The sequence below is a fragment of the Scleropages formosus genome, chromosome 17 (genome assembly GCF_900964775.1).
Source record: "Scleropages formosus chromosome 17, fSclFor1.1, whole genome shotgun sequence".
NCBI classification, from domain to species: domain Eukaryota; kingdom Metazoa; phylum Chordata; class Actinopteri; order Osteoglossiformes; family Osteoglossidae; genus Scleropages; species Scleropages formosus.
In genome coordinates, this window is record NC_041822.1 from 24,142,381 (window position 1) to 24,155,604 (window position 13,224).

The 13,224-nt window shown below is 51.6% G+C and overlaps 1 protein-coding gene across 1 annotated transcript in view; it reads right to left on the minus strand.

The window, feature by feature from the left end:
• si:ch73-138n13.1 (uncharacterized) overlaps positions 1-13,224 on the minus strand; it is a 36,855-nt gene that overhangs the window by 746 nt on the left and 22,885 nt on the right. Inside the window, exons 8-13 of the mRNA XM_029259728.1 lie at positions 3,938-4,053; positions 2,463-2,610; positions 1,971-2,142; positions 1,418-1,551; positions 1,114-1,256; positions 861-951 (exon numbers count right to left, since the gene is read on the minus strand). Of these exons, the coding sequence (XP_029115561.1) occupies positions 873-951; positions 1,114-1,256; positions 1,418-1,551; positions 1,971-2,142; positions 2,463-2,610; positions 3,938-4,053 (792 nt within the window). The 3' untranslated portion in view covers positions 861-872. The remainder of the gene's footprint in view (positions 1-860; positions 952-1,113; positions 1,257-1,417; positions 1,552-1,970; positions 2,143-2,462; positions 2,611-3,937; positions 4,054-13,224) is intronic.

A 13,224-nucleotide genomic window follows, 5' to 3' on the forward strand; every position in this document is an offset into this window, starting at 1 on the left:
TTTACACGGCAGGGCGATTCTTACCGCATCGGTTCAGGGTAAACGTCTTCATCAAGTGTACGGCATTTGAACCCGCAACCTCCGAGTCCAAAAGCGGTAGCTCTAACCGCTATGCCACCTGCTGGCCACATTAAATCGATCCATTTACTACGCTTGACAGCGCTGCCCTGTTTGATCTTAAACCTCGTACGCATTGTAAATACGTGTAACTGTATCAAGTATGTGCAGGGACAACAAGTTCCTATCCCACCTCCGGCTGTAGTGCCTTTGATCAAGGTAGTTACCCTGAAGCGGTACAGTAAAAATTACCCTGCTGTATAAATGGGGAAATCAGTTTAAAGTTCATTATCTAACACGTTAAGTCACCGTGGACAGAGGTGGCAGTAAATAAATGTATATCATATAATAATAGTAATAGTAATAATACATTTATCTGATGCTTTTCTCTAAAGTCAGTCATAATGTGACGTTACCCACTATTATTTACCCACTTAAACAGCTGGGTAATTTTACTGGAGCAATTCAGGGTAAGTACCTTGCTCAAGGGTACTACAGGTGAAGGTGGGATTCAAACCTGCGACCTTCAGATCCAAAGGCAGCAACTCCAACCACTACGCAACCAGCAGCCCCCTAAATTGTAACTGCAACTGCAATAATAATGATTGTAATAATAATTGTAAAAATAATAGTAATTGCACATATATTTGCTGTAGTAGTAGTAATAATAATAATAATAATAGAAATAAAAATAACAACAATAATTGTAATTCCCCATCTCAGCAGTGATCTTCCACACATTATGTCCTGCTGGGATTTTAAAAATGACGAGTGAGGGACACTGCGGAGGAGGGGAAACTCACCATGTGTGCTGCTCAGGTGCTGGAACTGTCATATTGACTCAAACGCTTCTTTGACTTGAGTTCCTTCAGCCACTGGGGCGAAGCCTCCTCCCTGAGGACGGACGGACGGACGGACGGACGGACACAGAGTGAACAGTGTTAGAAAGAACACGCAGCTCAAAACAGCGTTTAACCCCAAGGTTCCACGGGAGGTGACCGTTCAGGCTTCTACAGCGTCACCGTTACAGTGTCAATGCATCACATGACCTCGTACCCGTTCTCCTTCCCGCCAGCAGGGGGCAGCACTCTGGAGGCCCGGGGCAGGAAAGGGGACTTGGGTGAGCGGGACTGCTGCGACGGGGAGGGAGCCAAGCCATCCGTCTGACTGTCAGAGTCCCCTCGCTTTCTGAGCTGAGCCTAAGGCACAGAGAAGGCGGTCAGATACGTCTGCGAGACTGGGATCGGACCCAACAACCAGCAAGGCAGTAGTTGTTTACTCCAAGCGAAGGGCTAATGTAGAAATTGCTGGCATGTGACAATGTGACGGACATAAGCTTGGATCACGGTTAAGGTTTCACCTTGAGAGCAGAGGGGTCCATCCCTGGGAAGAGGGCCACTCTCTGCTGCTGGGAGGAAACGGGGCGGGGCTCCACAGCACCGGGCTGGTCCTCCACATCGGAATCCTCCTCATTTGTCGGCTCTGCCTTCTGCTCTGTACGGATACGAAAATTACGGGGAGAAACGCGCCGATGAAACACTGCTCAACAGCAAAGAATAGAGTGACATTTGGAACAAACTCCTGTGTCCCTCAGAGCTGCTGAATCCCTTCAATACTCATAAGAGTCTGAAACCCATCTCTTCCAGACCCACTTCTCTCCTGATCTCCTGACAGCTCCATAAATGAGCCAACCACCATCTGCTATGATTTTCTATGTATTTGGTGTTTGAATGTCACTTCTGAAGGAGCTACCGGAGGGATGTGAACCTGCAACACGGTGGTGTCGGACACACAAGCGGCGTCCACAATCCAATGTCTGAGTCTAAAGCTTTTTGTCTGTTGTTCATGCACTTTTGTTCACTCCGAGTTGTGCGTCGCCATGCAGCGGGAAGGGGCTCCGCTGGGGGTCCTACCCGTGGAGTCACAGTACATCCAGTCCTGGACGGGGTCGCCGGAGCCCTCGTCCAGCATGGAGAGGGTGGCGCTGTGACGGGCCGCACGGGACGGGAGGGTGCGCCGACTCCGCCTCTTACTGAGCTGCACCCTGGAGCGCAGAGCACTGGAGTCCAGCAGAGTGGTGGCGGTCTGGGGACGTGCGGAACCGCAGACGGTGCGCGCGCACAAACGCACACAACAGAGAGCATGCAGATACAGTGCAGACAGTTACATACAGACACAGAACAGAGAAAGAAAATTTATTTGGAAATTGACAACGCCGGCCCATCGTGTCGCAAACGGTTTGAGCTACGAATTTCTGAAAATAAAAACATTTTTCATCCTGTTTTTTTTTTTTATTAATTACATTATTTTCCCTTAGCTGTTTTCTAAACTTCCTTGCAACAAAACTCCCCCCCCCTCCAGAAAAATGCAGATGAATTATGGAGGAGGAGAGGCAGGGCACCGACCTCGGGAAAGGGAAGCGGCTCCCCTTCCGGGTGGGACGAGGGGGTCGGCGCATCGGGCGTGTCCGGGTCACTGGGCGTGTGGGGGGGCGTGGGCTTCCGCGGCGACGAGCTGAGGTTGCTGTCCGAAGTTGGGGTGGCGGGGGTCAGGCTGGATGGGGAAGAGGGTCACGGTCTCTTCACGGAGGTTTACTCACACACCATCAGGAGCAGTGAGGCAGCAGGGGGCGCAGCGGTTAAGGAACTGCATCCATTTATCTGCCATTTTTCTCCAAAGAACCTGACACTGTTAAGCTGCTTACACTGATTTACCCATTTGTCCAGCGGAGTAGTTTTTACCTGATCGATTCAGGGTAAGTATCTTGATCAAAGGCAATACAGCAGGACATGATGCTCAAAGCACCGCTCCACCTGCTGCTCACTTCAGAAACACATCCTAGAAGGACTTTGGTTAGAGCTGCCACCTTCCACTTCAGGGACCCAGGTTTGAACCCCAACTTCTACTGTAGCACCCTTAGTCAATGTACTTACACTGAAGTGACAGAGTAAAAATTACCCCGCTGAATAAGTGAGCAAACTGGTTGAAGCCGCTTCGCGCGTCAGTGTGTGGCTGTACCAGCCTGGGCCTCTAGGGGGCAGCACTCCCAAGCAAGTGGCACAGAGGAACACGCCGAAGAAGCTGACCGTCGACGGCCGGAAGGTTTTACCCAGAGACCAAACACAAGAGCTGCGTTCACCTGGCTGCCGCTCAGCACGCAAACACGTGTCCCTGCGGGACTCGAACTGAAAACCTCGCGACGTCGAGCCCGGAGACGAGCCGAGCCGTACGGACACACGGCAGAGGGACGCGCCCTTCCTGCAGGACCGCTCTAAACATCCACGGCGATGAGGAAGATGTGTGTAATCGCACACGCGCCGCGGTCGCCCTTAGGCCACGCCCTCTCTCGGGATCACATCGCATCCAGGCGCCGGCGTCCAGCAAACGGATCCATTTCGCTCTCAGCTCACGCCTGCTGACTGCTAGCGAACATCTTTTACCCCGGCAGTTCCATCCTGCATGCCGTCTCCCGGTCTACCAAAGTGCAAACGTTTGCCAGGGCAGCAGGTGGCGCGGTGTTTAGGGCTTCTGCCTTGCAATCAAAAGACTTGGGTTCAAATCCCTTCTCCTGCTGTAACACCTTGATCAAGGTGGAAACCCTGAACTGATATAGTACCAAAAAAAAAAAATCAATCACCCTGCTGTAAAAAAGGCTAAATTCCTGTTAGTCGCCTTGGAGAAATCAGAGAGGCAAATAAATAATACAAAGAATAAACACACCAGATAGATAAATAAACAATAATAATATTACTTAATTGACCAGGGATGACAGACCACGCGCACAAAAGCATCCAGACATCACGAACTGATCGCTACGCTCATGGAGTGAATGTGGGCGGGGCCGACGCTCGAAAGGGGGAGCGGTCTCGGCGGAGCCCACCTGTCCTCCGTACGCAGGCCGGTCTCCCAGGTGCCGTACTGGCTGTCCGTCTCGTGGACGAGCGTGTCGGTGTCCCGGCCCTCCCGCTCGCCCGTCACACACTTCTTCAGCTGCTCCTGGGGGGGAGGGCGAGACAGCAACCGAATGACCGTGACCGAAATGACAAATATGCAGCTCAACTTGTAACCGGCAGGGTGTTGGTTCCAGTCCTGGGAAACGGCGAAAAGCTGCAACTGTTGAACTCGAAGGTATTGTGCTGTGCGGGAAGGTCCTGTCAGATTGCAATTAATCCTAATTTACTTCAACTGGCTCCGCCTATTATAAAGAACGAAGTTATGATTTTTCAAAAATATTACTACCGTCCAGTTAATTTTTATGTGTGTTTGTAGCACGGGGGGGGGGGGAGCGACCCGTATTTAGAGGGGCAGCCGGAAGAGAGCAGCAAAGAGCAACCAAAAAAAACGAGGCTTCAAGTTGAAGTATTTAAATAAAAACAGTGATTTTTAAATGTATTAACTGTACATAGTGCCGAGTGAAAGCATAAGAACCCTAAAAGGACGGTCATTATTCTTTTATAAAATATTAAAACAAACTTATAAACTCAAAATGTTAAATCCTAAAACAGATGTATAAAATGAATAAATGACCATGATTTACACCCCTGACTCTACTTACCTACCTGGATTAACCAACGACACTCGGGCTTCACTTATTTTTACACCTTTACTCTACTTCTGTGTTTCTACTACACACACGGTCTCCTCTAAAGGGAGCAACATACTGAACCGATCATTACACACCTGTTATGTCACATGAGAAACACTCATTAAATAACCATTTTGTGGTAAAAGTAAGGTACGCTGGGGTTCACACACTTTAAGCAGCACAACTGGAACATCCGTGTGGTTAAACTGTTACTATGACTTAGTGACAAAAGACCCTTCCGAGTTGTGAACAACGGTGTTATAAGTTGAGGAGATGCTTTACAAGTAAATCACTGGACGGAAAGCGATAATAATGATAATAATAGTGACTGGTGGGCCTGGACCCAACTGCTGCTCTGTGGTGGGGACTGAAACACAGCCCATACTGCCACCCTGGGTGGGACTCAACCTTGGATTCAGACCCACATCAGGAGGGAGAAACGACACGTCATGGGAGGAGATGGGGTCCGAGGTGGGGCGGCGAGCTCACAAACGCCGGAGCTCAGCCGGAGGGAGTGCGGTTCAGCGCCCAGCGAACCGTGGGGATTTAATGAGGCGCTCGCAGAGGACACTCTGTCCCCAACACACACCGATCGTAAACTGGAGCGAACGTGCACACGCACGCACACAAACGCACACAGAGAGTACGCCAATGACGAGAAAGTCCTTTCCCCCCACAGGAGGAGGAAGCGGTAAGTAACCCCCAGAATGACCGCGGTACGAGCGGCCGAGGAGTCCGGGAGGAGCGGTTCCTCCGAGGTCCGACACGGCGACTCGGAACAATAGCAGGACACGGACCGCGTTTCCCCTCGGCACCGTCTCTCTAACACGGACTCCTGTGAGCCATGGCTGACCGTGACTGGGCTTCCCTTACCGGTCTGACATCTGTCTCTCTGTGTGTGTGTGTGTGTGTGTGTGTGTGTATACAGATAAACAGATGCAAAAAGCATGACACCATCTCTCTCTTTCTCAAAAAGACACACACACACACACACACACACACACAGCCTGTTTACCTGTCATTACAACACACGCTTCCTAACACCACGGCAGCAAAATTCACAGACAGTAAAGTTTAGGGACTTTTTTCTTCGGGTCCACTTTGTCGACGACCATCGCCGTGACGACGATCCGACAGCTGGGATGCCGATGCCGGAACAAGCGAGCCGACCGCTCCGTCCCTCCAGCTGCGCTACGGTTCAACGAAAGGGTTCGAATTGCACGACGAGTGACGACGACTGCGGGGAAACCGGTTTGCTCTCAAAGCGCAGGTGACGCACGGGGGGGAAAGTGACGTATTCCAACACTCTTCTGTGACCAGGCGGTGAAGGACCTGGACCTAGATCCCGCTGCCGGATGTAGGAGCGAGGCCCTTATTCTGAACCGCACTGGCTCCCTATGTTACAAATGGCAGAGTCACAAATTTGAACATTTTTCAGTTTGTTTACTTGTTTGTTTATTTGAACCGCACTTCCTTCAGTTCCCCATTTTCTAACATCTCAGTTTGCGCTGACGGACGGGCACTTATTCCGAAGAGCGGAGCGGGACCGCCTTCATCCACCTCACTTCCACAGCGTTTACCGCTCGTATCTGGAGATCCCGAACGTCGGCGATCAACGAGGAGATGAGCTGCTCCCGTTTACGAAGTGAAACAAGAATCAGCCCTGAAGGGCAGTTTTTTTGCGAGGACGGATTTTTACATCGTTTTTTCTTCCAATTGCACTGAAACGTGGCGCAAAGTTAACGAAAACATCAAAGCACAAAATCGCACGACCTGCTTTTATCATCACAGCTATATCTGCGGATGTAATACATCATCACTTGTAAGTGATTTGAGGGACGTCTGTTTTGTTAAAGGTTTATTGACTGTAACTCTGGTGGCAGGAGCGACTTTGGAGTTACAAACAAAACGAATTACAAACTTGAAGTGTTTGTAAGTGGAGACGTCCGGGGTGTAAATAAGGCAAACTTGCCCAAAACGCACACGGCCTTCCCATCACCTCATTTTCCACGTGCCGTCAATCACTGCATACCTGTGACAGGTGTCAACCTGTGACAACAATGGCTGAAAATGCCAGCGTACCGTGGTAAAGCACAAAGCAGCACTGCCACAGTTGAAGGGCAACAAGAAGAACAGGCTGCTCCACCCTGATTCTCCAGCAGGGCGGCGGTGCACTCAAAGAATGCAGGGAGAGGAATCTAAAGTATCTCACACACACACACACAGACACACGATATCATCCATTTATTGCTCGATAACTACTGTCTGCTGGAGAGGGTCTCTGAGCAAACCAGACCCCCAATCTCTCACCTCAGAGCTGTCATCCTCCAATCGAAGGTCCCGGGTTCGAATCCCACTCCCACTGCAGTGTCCGTGATCAAGGTACCACCCCCCCCAACCAAACCGCTGCACCAGCAGTAACCGAAACGAGAGCGAAAATCATTCGACAGCGGTCAGCGACACACGAGCAACGCTCAGCAGTTCCACCTTCTCAGGTTGGTTTGTTGGGGAACCGAAAGCCCCGCTGTGGTTTAATTCCGCTGCGTGGGCTACACACACAGGGGCACACACGCTTTCTCACGCACCGAAACCCAGAGGGCCCACGCCTCCGACGCCCTCGACCAGACGCCTGAACGCCCACAGGGGTCCCGTATCGCCGGGCAGCACGTAGGAGGCAGTATCCATGGCAACAGCCCCTGCGCACAAACACTGGGCATCTCCCGGGTCCCTTTAACCGCCAATCACTGGGTGCAATGTGTGTCAGCAGCAGAGCACCTCTACAGCATGGCACGATCACCCTGTGTGTGTGTGTGTGTGTGTGTGTGTGTGTGAGAGAGAGACAGATTTCTCCTCAGCTACAAAGAAACAAGAGCCTTATTCTGAGATCAAAAGAGGACACGAAACCCAGAGCCCAACAGGTTCCACAAAGCCGGTTCTGGCGCTTGGAGCCGAGACCCCACGTCCACCGCATTCCAGAGCAGCTTTTACCGCAGCGTTTATCGTTTCTGCTGCAGCGCCGTCCCCAAGGTCCCCCTTGTACCGCATTTACACCATGCTCGCTTTCATTTACCTGACATTTTCCTCCAAGGTGACTTACTGTGATTTAGCCATTTATACAGCAGGGGAAAGGCCAAGTACCTCAATGGAGGGTACTGCGGCAGGAGTGGGATTCGAACCCAGGCCCTTCGGTTGCACAGTAACAGCTTTAACTACTAAACCTTCCGCTGTCCCTGCTGCAGCAAAACCCTCCATCCACAGGTCACATTTACTGCGGTATTTGCCGACGCTCTTTACACCGACTGGAGGTGGCTGAAGCAGAGCAGAAGATGACCCCAAGTCGACAGGTGGGGTAAAGAAGGGGCCCCCGGGGGTCACTAACCCTAACCCTAACGGGGGGTCGCGGCGGAGCCCTTACGACAGTCGGGGTCCCGGGGTCCTCGGGCCGCCTGCGCAGGGAGAGACGCTGTTGGCTGCGCAGCGAGAACCGTCGAATGGACTCCCGGCTCCTGGAGGCGAGGCCACGCAGAGAGGCGGCCCTCTTGAAGCCGCCGCCGCCACCTCCACCTCCACCGGCGCCCGACACCAGGCCCAGCGCCCCCTGCAGGGAGCGGCGCACGCTGCCCACCCAGCCCGACACCTGCGTCTGCGCCACCGACAGCTTGTCCCCCAGGTAGTCCATGGTGTCAGATGTGCCACGGCGCCGAGACCACGCTCCTCATCCAGAGCCCGGGGGGAACCGCAGTCCATCGGGGGGCGCCGCCGCACGGCCGAGGGCTCCTTGCCCTGACGCGTCGGTCGAACACACTGCGACAGAGCGCGGTTCAAAGTGCCCTTTTCTTACGGTACATTCCGAGTGACGCTGCCAAGGGGGGGGCGGGGCGGGACCCCGTCAGCCGCTGGTTGAGCCGACAGGTTCGGCGCCACCTCGCACGCGTGCCGCACGTCCACGTTCGCACGCGCCGGGCACGGACGGTGGAGCAGATGTATCTGCGGCCAGTGATGACGGAACACCCCCCCGCCCGACACGGTTTTACCCTGTCCTTATTGCGATAGTCCAGGAAGCAGAGGATGGGGGGGGGGGTCGGGTCTCTCCGGGAAGCTTGAGGAAAAGTACCGTGTCCAGTGAGGTATATCAAGGCGGACAGAGCAGCGCACACTTAAACACACACACAACTTTCCCCCGAGTCCTGCTCTGCTCTCTGCGCTTTGCTCCACTGCAGCTACAGGAGAAACGCGATGGGTGGAGGAGTGACACTGCAGGAGGAGGGAGATGGGGAGCGACGAAGGAAAGCGTGTGTGTGTATGCAGGGAGGGAGGCAGGCAGATCATTTCTCCATAGAGGATGGGGGTGGTGATTTACGTTCTGCAGCAGAGCCACATCTCTCTCTCTCTCTCTCTCTCTCTCTCTCTCTCTCTCTCTCTCTCTCTCTCTCTCTCTCTCTCTCTCTCTCTCTCTCTCTCTCTCTCATCTCTCTCTCTCCTCTCTCTCTCTTCTCCTCTCTCTCCTCTCCTCCTCCTCTCTCTCATCTCTCTCCTCTCTCTCCTCCTCCGTCTCTCTCTCTCTCCTCCCTCTCGTCTCTCTCATCTCTCTCTCTCTCTCTCTCTCTCTCTCTCTCTCTCTCTCTCTCTCTCTCTCTCTCTCTCTCTCTCGGAGAGGAGTGGGGGGTGGGTGGGGGGTTGGCCATAGGGGTGGGCTGTTGGGACAGGGGGGCGGGCCAAAGAAAGAGGGAGAGAAAGATGTGATGTAGACACCGATCACTCCGTAAACAACAACTAAAGGCCCTTCCCTACCCCAGACATCTCTTTCATTGACAAACTCTCTTTACCCAAAATTTTAATTTATGGGAACAAAATAATCTGTATAACAACATTTATCCAAAGCATGCCCAAAAAAACTGAAAATCATGAGTGAAGCACAAGTACACTAATGTACTGTAGCTGGCGGGTCTGCATCCAGATCTCACCATCTGTTTAGTATGTCAAAAAAAGTGACTGTTGCTTTAAGAGAACAGGGTATTATGGGAAATGTATTGCAATTCCACTGGAGTGTTTGTCAGCCATATTGGGTGTGTTATTCAACTAAATGACTGCGGAGATAGCGGAGCAATTAGTGGGAAAACCGAAAAAACAATCAGCTAAATTTATGTATGCATTATTAAGGGGTGCAGTGGGTTTGGCCTGTGCCTGCTCTCCGGTGGGCCTGGGGTTCGAGTGCTGCTTGGGGTGCCTTGCGATGGACTGGCGTCCCGTCCTGGGTGTGTCCCCTCCCCCTCCGGCCTTACGCCCCGTGTTGACGGGTTAGGCTCCGGTTTGCTGCAACCCCCGCTTGGGACAAGTGGTTTCAGACGGTGTCTGTGTGTGTGTCTATGCATTATTTTAGCAACAGCGTGTAGTTTTAGAAAGTTGTTCGCAATAAACACAACAAGCTGAGTGCACCGCTGCTCGGTTTATCACTCATCCTGCGGAGAACTGATTGCTTAAAAAGAAGTGTTCATATTGTTCTGCAATCATGGGTTGGTAGTTATATAGTTGTTTTGCAGTCTTCTGGCGATATTTGGGAAAATTTATTTGGAATTTTTTGGATGGGCCGAGAACGTATTATCATCATTCCCTCTTTCAAATAACGGGAATTAGGTTTTCAGTGTTATTTCAATATTCACGTTTTTCAGGAACTGATTCATTGGGTAAATAAAGGGATGACTATTCATTTCTCCCTGCAGTCTCCTCCCTTGACTCCTCCCAGCTTGTTTAGTCTCCGCCCACTTTCCCCAAACAAACACAGGAACCGAGCTGTAGACGGGAGGGCCGTTTCTCACAATCACAGCGACAGAGGAAGGAAGCAGAAACACAAAGGGCTTCCGTCACGATTCCTCACAATACACACTTCTACGCTAAGCTGAAATGTTTGGGGGGTGGGGGGTTAGGATTATAGTCCTCCAGTCTCCTCGATGCTGCGCGTGGTGTCTCTGGGTCGAGGGGCGCGAGTGCGTCGGCCTGCGGACACGTCCCCGAACATGCGTCCCGAGTGCCTCCGGCACCTTTTCTCACACCGATCTCACTGAGACCAACAGAGAGTAAAACGGAGTAATCAGAGGGGCTCCACCTCGTGGCCACGCATGGAACCTCTTTTTATTAACCTTTATTCCCACGACTGCTTTGATATAAGAGATTTATATCGAAATTCTGTGCAAATTCAGGTCAAATACATCGACTAAAGGAAACAGAAGGTAGGATTTAAACCAGAAACCTGATTGCAAGGAGATGGTTCTAACCACTGCGCCACCTACTGCCACTTAGTGGTACTACTAGTAGCATGGGTGCCACCCTTCTCACTTCCTTCCTTGTGACCCTGATCTCCGCTGGGCTGCGAGCCAATGAGCCTTCGACGATAAAGACGGATGAAGGCCAAACGGGGGGGAGTTACTGCCAGGCTGCACCAGCAGGAAGTCTGTTCTGAACTGATAGCGCTGCTGCTGAACACATTGTGCCACCCCGGCATTACAGCATATCACATCAGAGCTGCAACACTGACGCACGTCTGTCTGTGTGTGCGCGTGGTGCTGTGTCCTTTGGGTAACTGAAACCCGAGCACACAGGTTGTGCGGGAGTCATATGTCAAGCACTCGCACGTCGGTCAGCACACCAGTGTCTGAGGATGGGGGGGGGGTTCTGACAGCAGCCCCGCCTCCTGCTCCACGAAGCAGCCAATAAGATGCTAGCATGCAGACTGACGGGTCAGATAGCCAATGACAGGGCAGAGTGAAGGCCGGGTCACTATGTGCCGACATAGTGGAGTGGTTTCCTTGGCCGGACACCGACACACACACATACTGGAAGAACATGTACGTGGAGAGGAACTGCACCTGTTATATGATTATATATTAATAGATATGATAACATAATTTTATCTGTCCTTTTCCTCCAAGGTGACTTGCAATGCGAGGTTTGCGCAGAGTGACTTACTATGATTTACCCACTCATAGCGCAGGGTCATTTTATAATTACATAAACATATTTATGTATAGTATTTATTATAATACAGTTTTTTACTGTATCAGTTCAGGGCAAGTAGCTTGATCAAGGGAGTCAGAGCAGGAGGTGGGATTCGAACCCAGAACCTTGGAGTATAAGACAGAAGCTTTAACCACTGTGGCCCCCGCTGCCGCACAATATGATGAACTATGGCTGTCTGACTAGAAATACAAAGACACTCCAAAGTGTCAAAGAGACCGTGGCAGAAAGTAGAGCGAGACCGCAGGCACCCCCCTCGCACCCGCTTCGGGGGGGAAGCGGCACTGAGAGCGGAGCTAAATAAAGACAGAGTGCAAAGCTATGAAGTGACAGAGCACTGGGGTCAGTAGTAGCTGGAGGAGCTGACTGTTGGAGGAAGGTGTGTGTGCGTGTGTGTGTGTATGTGTTCGTGTGCAGACAATGCCAACTCATCCTTCTTCCAAGAATGTGATCTTTTCTTCCCAGAAAGCTGAGCAGCACAGCTGACCTCACTGTGACAGGAAGAGGGACAGAGCTGATCGATTACCTTCGACAGTCACTGGCCACTGCTTGCCTCCCTCCTTTTCTTACACACACACACACGTGAGCCGAGCAGGTCAGAGGTGTGTGCCACAGGTCTTGACCCGAAGACCTGCCGGGAAAGTGAAGTTTCACTGCTGCAGAGCAGAACATGACTTCACTCCAGCTCCTGATGTCATTATTCATGGCGGCTTCTGAGAAGAGTGACATCAGCGCTGAGGTCATCGCGCTCTTCGTGGGCAGAGAGGAGCTCAGGTTCGATCGAGAAATTACGCTTTGAGCCACTCACACAAAATCAACTGTAAGACCCCCGACCCAAGATAGAAGTGTGCCGACCAGACTGAGAAGGTTTGAGGGCTTTGTCAAGTGCAACGAGTTCCCACTGTCCCTCGGAGCTGCTGAGTCCCTTCCACACTCAAAAAGGGTTTCAAACCCATCTCCTTGAGAGCCACTTTTCTCCCGGCAGTTTCATAAATGAGTCCAACACCATCTACTACGATTATATACGTATTCGGTATTTGAATGTCACTTCTACAGGAGCTACCGAAGGGGTGCGAACCAGCGACGTGGTGGTGTCACACATACAAAATTTGTCCACGATCCAGAGTCTGTCTTTGTCTGTTGCTTCAACGGCCTCGGTTACATAGAAAAAAAAGATTATTAGACCCGTGATGTGGAGAAACTGCTAACGAAGGTACAGAAGAGGTACCTGGAGGTCGTCTCCATGACAAACAGGTGTTAAGGTGTGTAAACTGCATGAACAAGCGACCGTCGTACAACGCGCGCGCACACACAGTGACAGTTTGCATCCAGATGTGACTCGCTATCATTTTTCCGCATTGTTATATTATACGAATAAACTTCATTTGACACTCTTCTCTAGTGTGTGTATGCTAAGCACTTTACAATGATTTACCCGGTTACACAGCTGGGTAATTTTTACTGACTCAATTCAGGGTTGGTACCTCAACCAAGGGCAGCAGTGGGGATTAGAACCAGGGACCAGCTCCAACCACCGTGCCACCTGCTGACACAAGGACATTAATTACTTC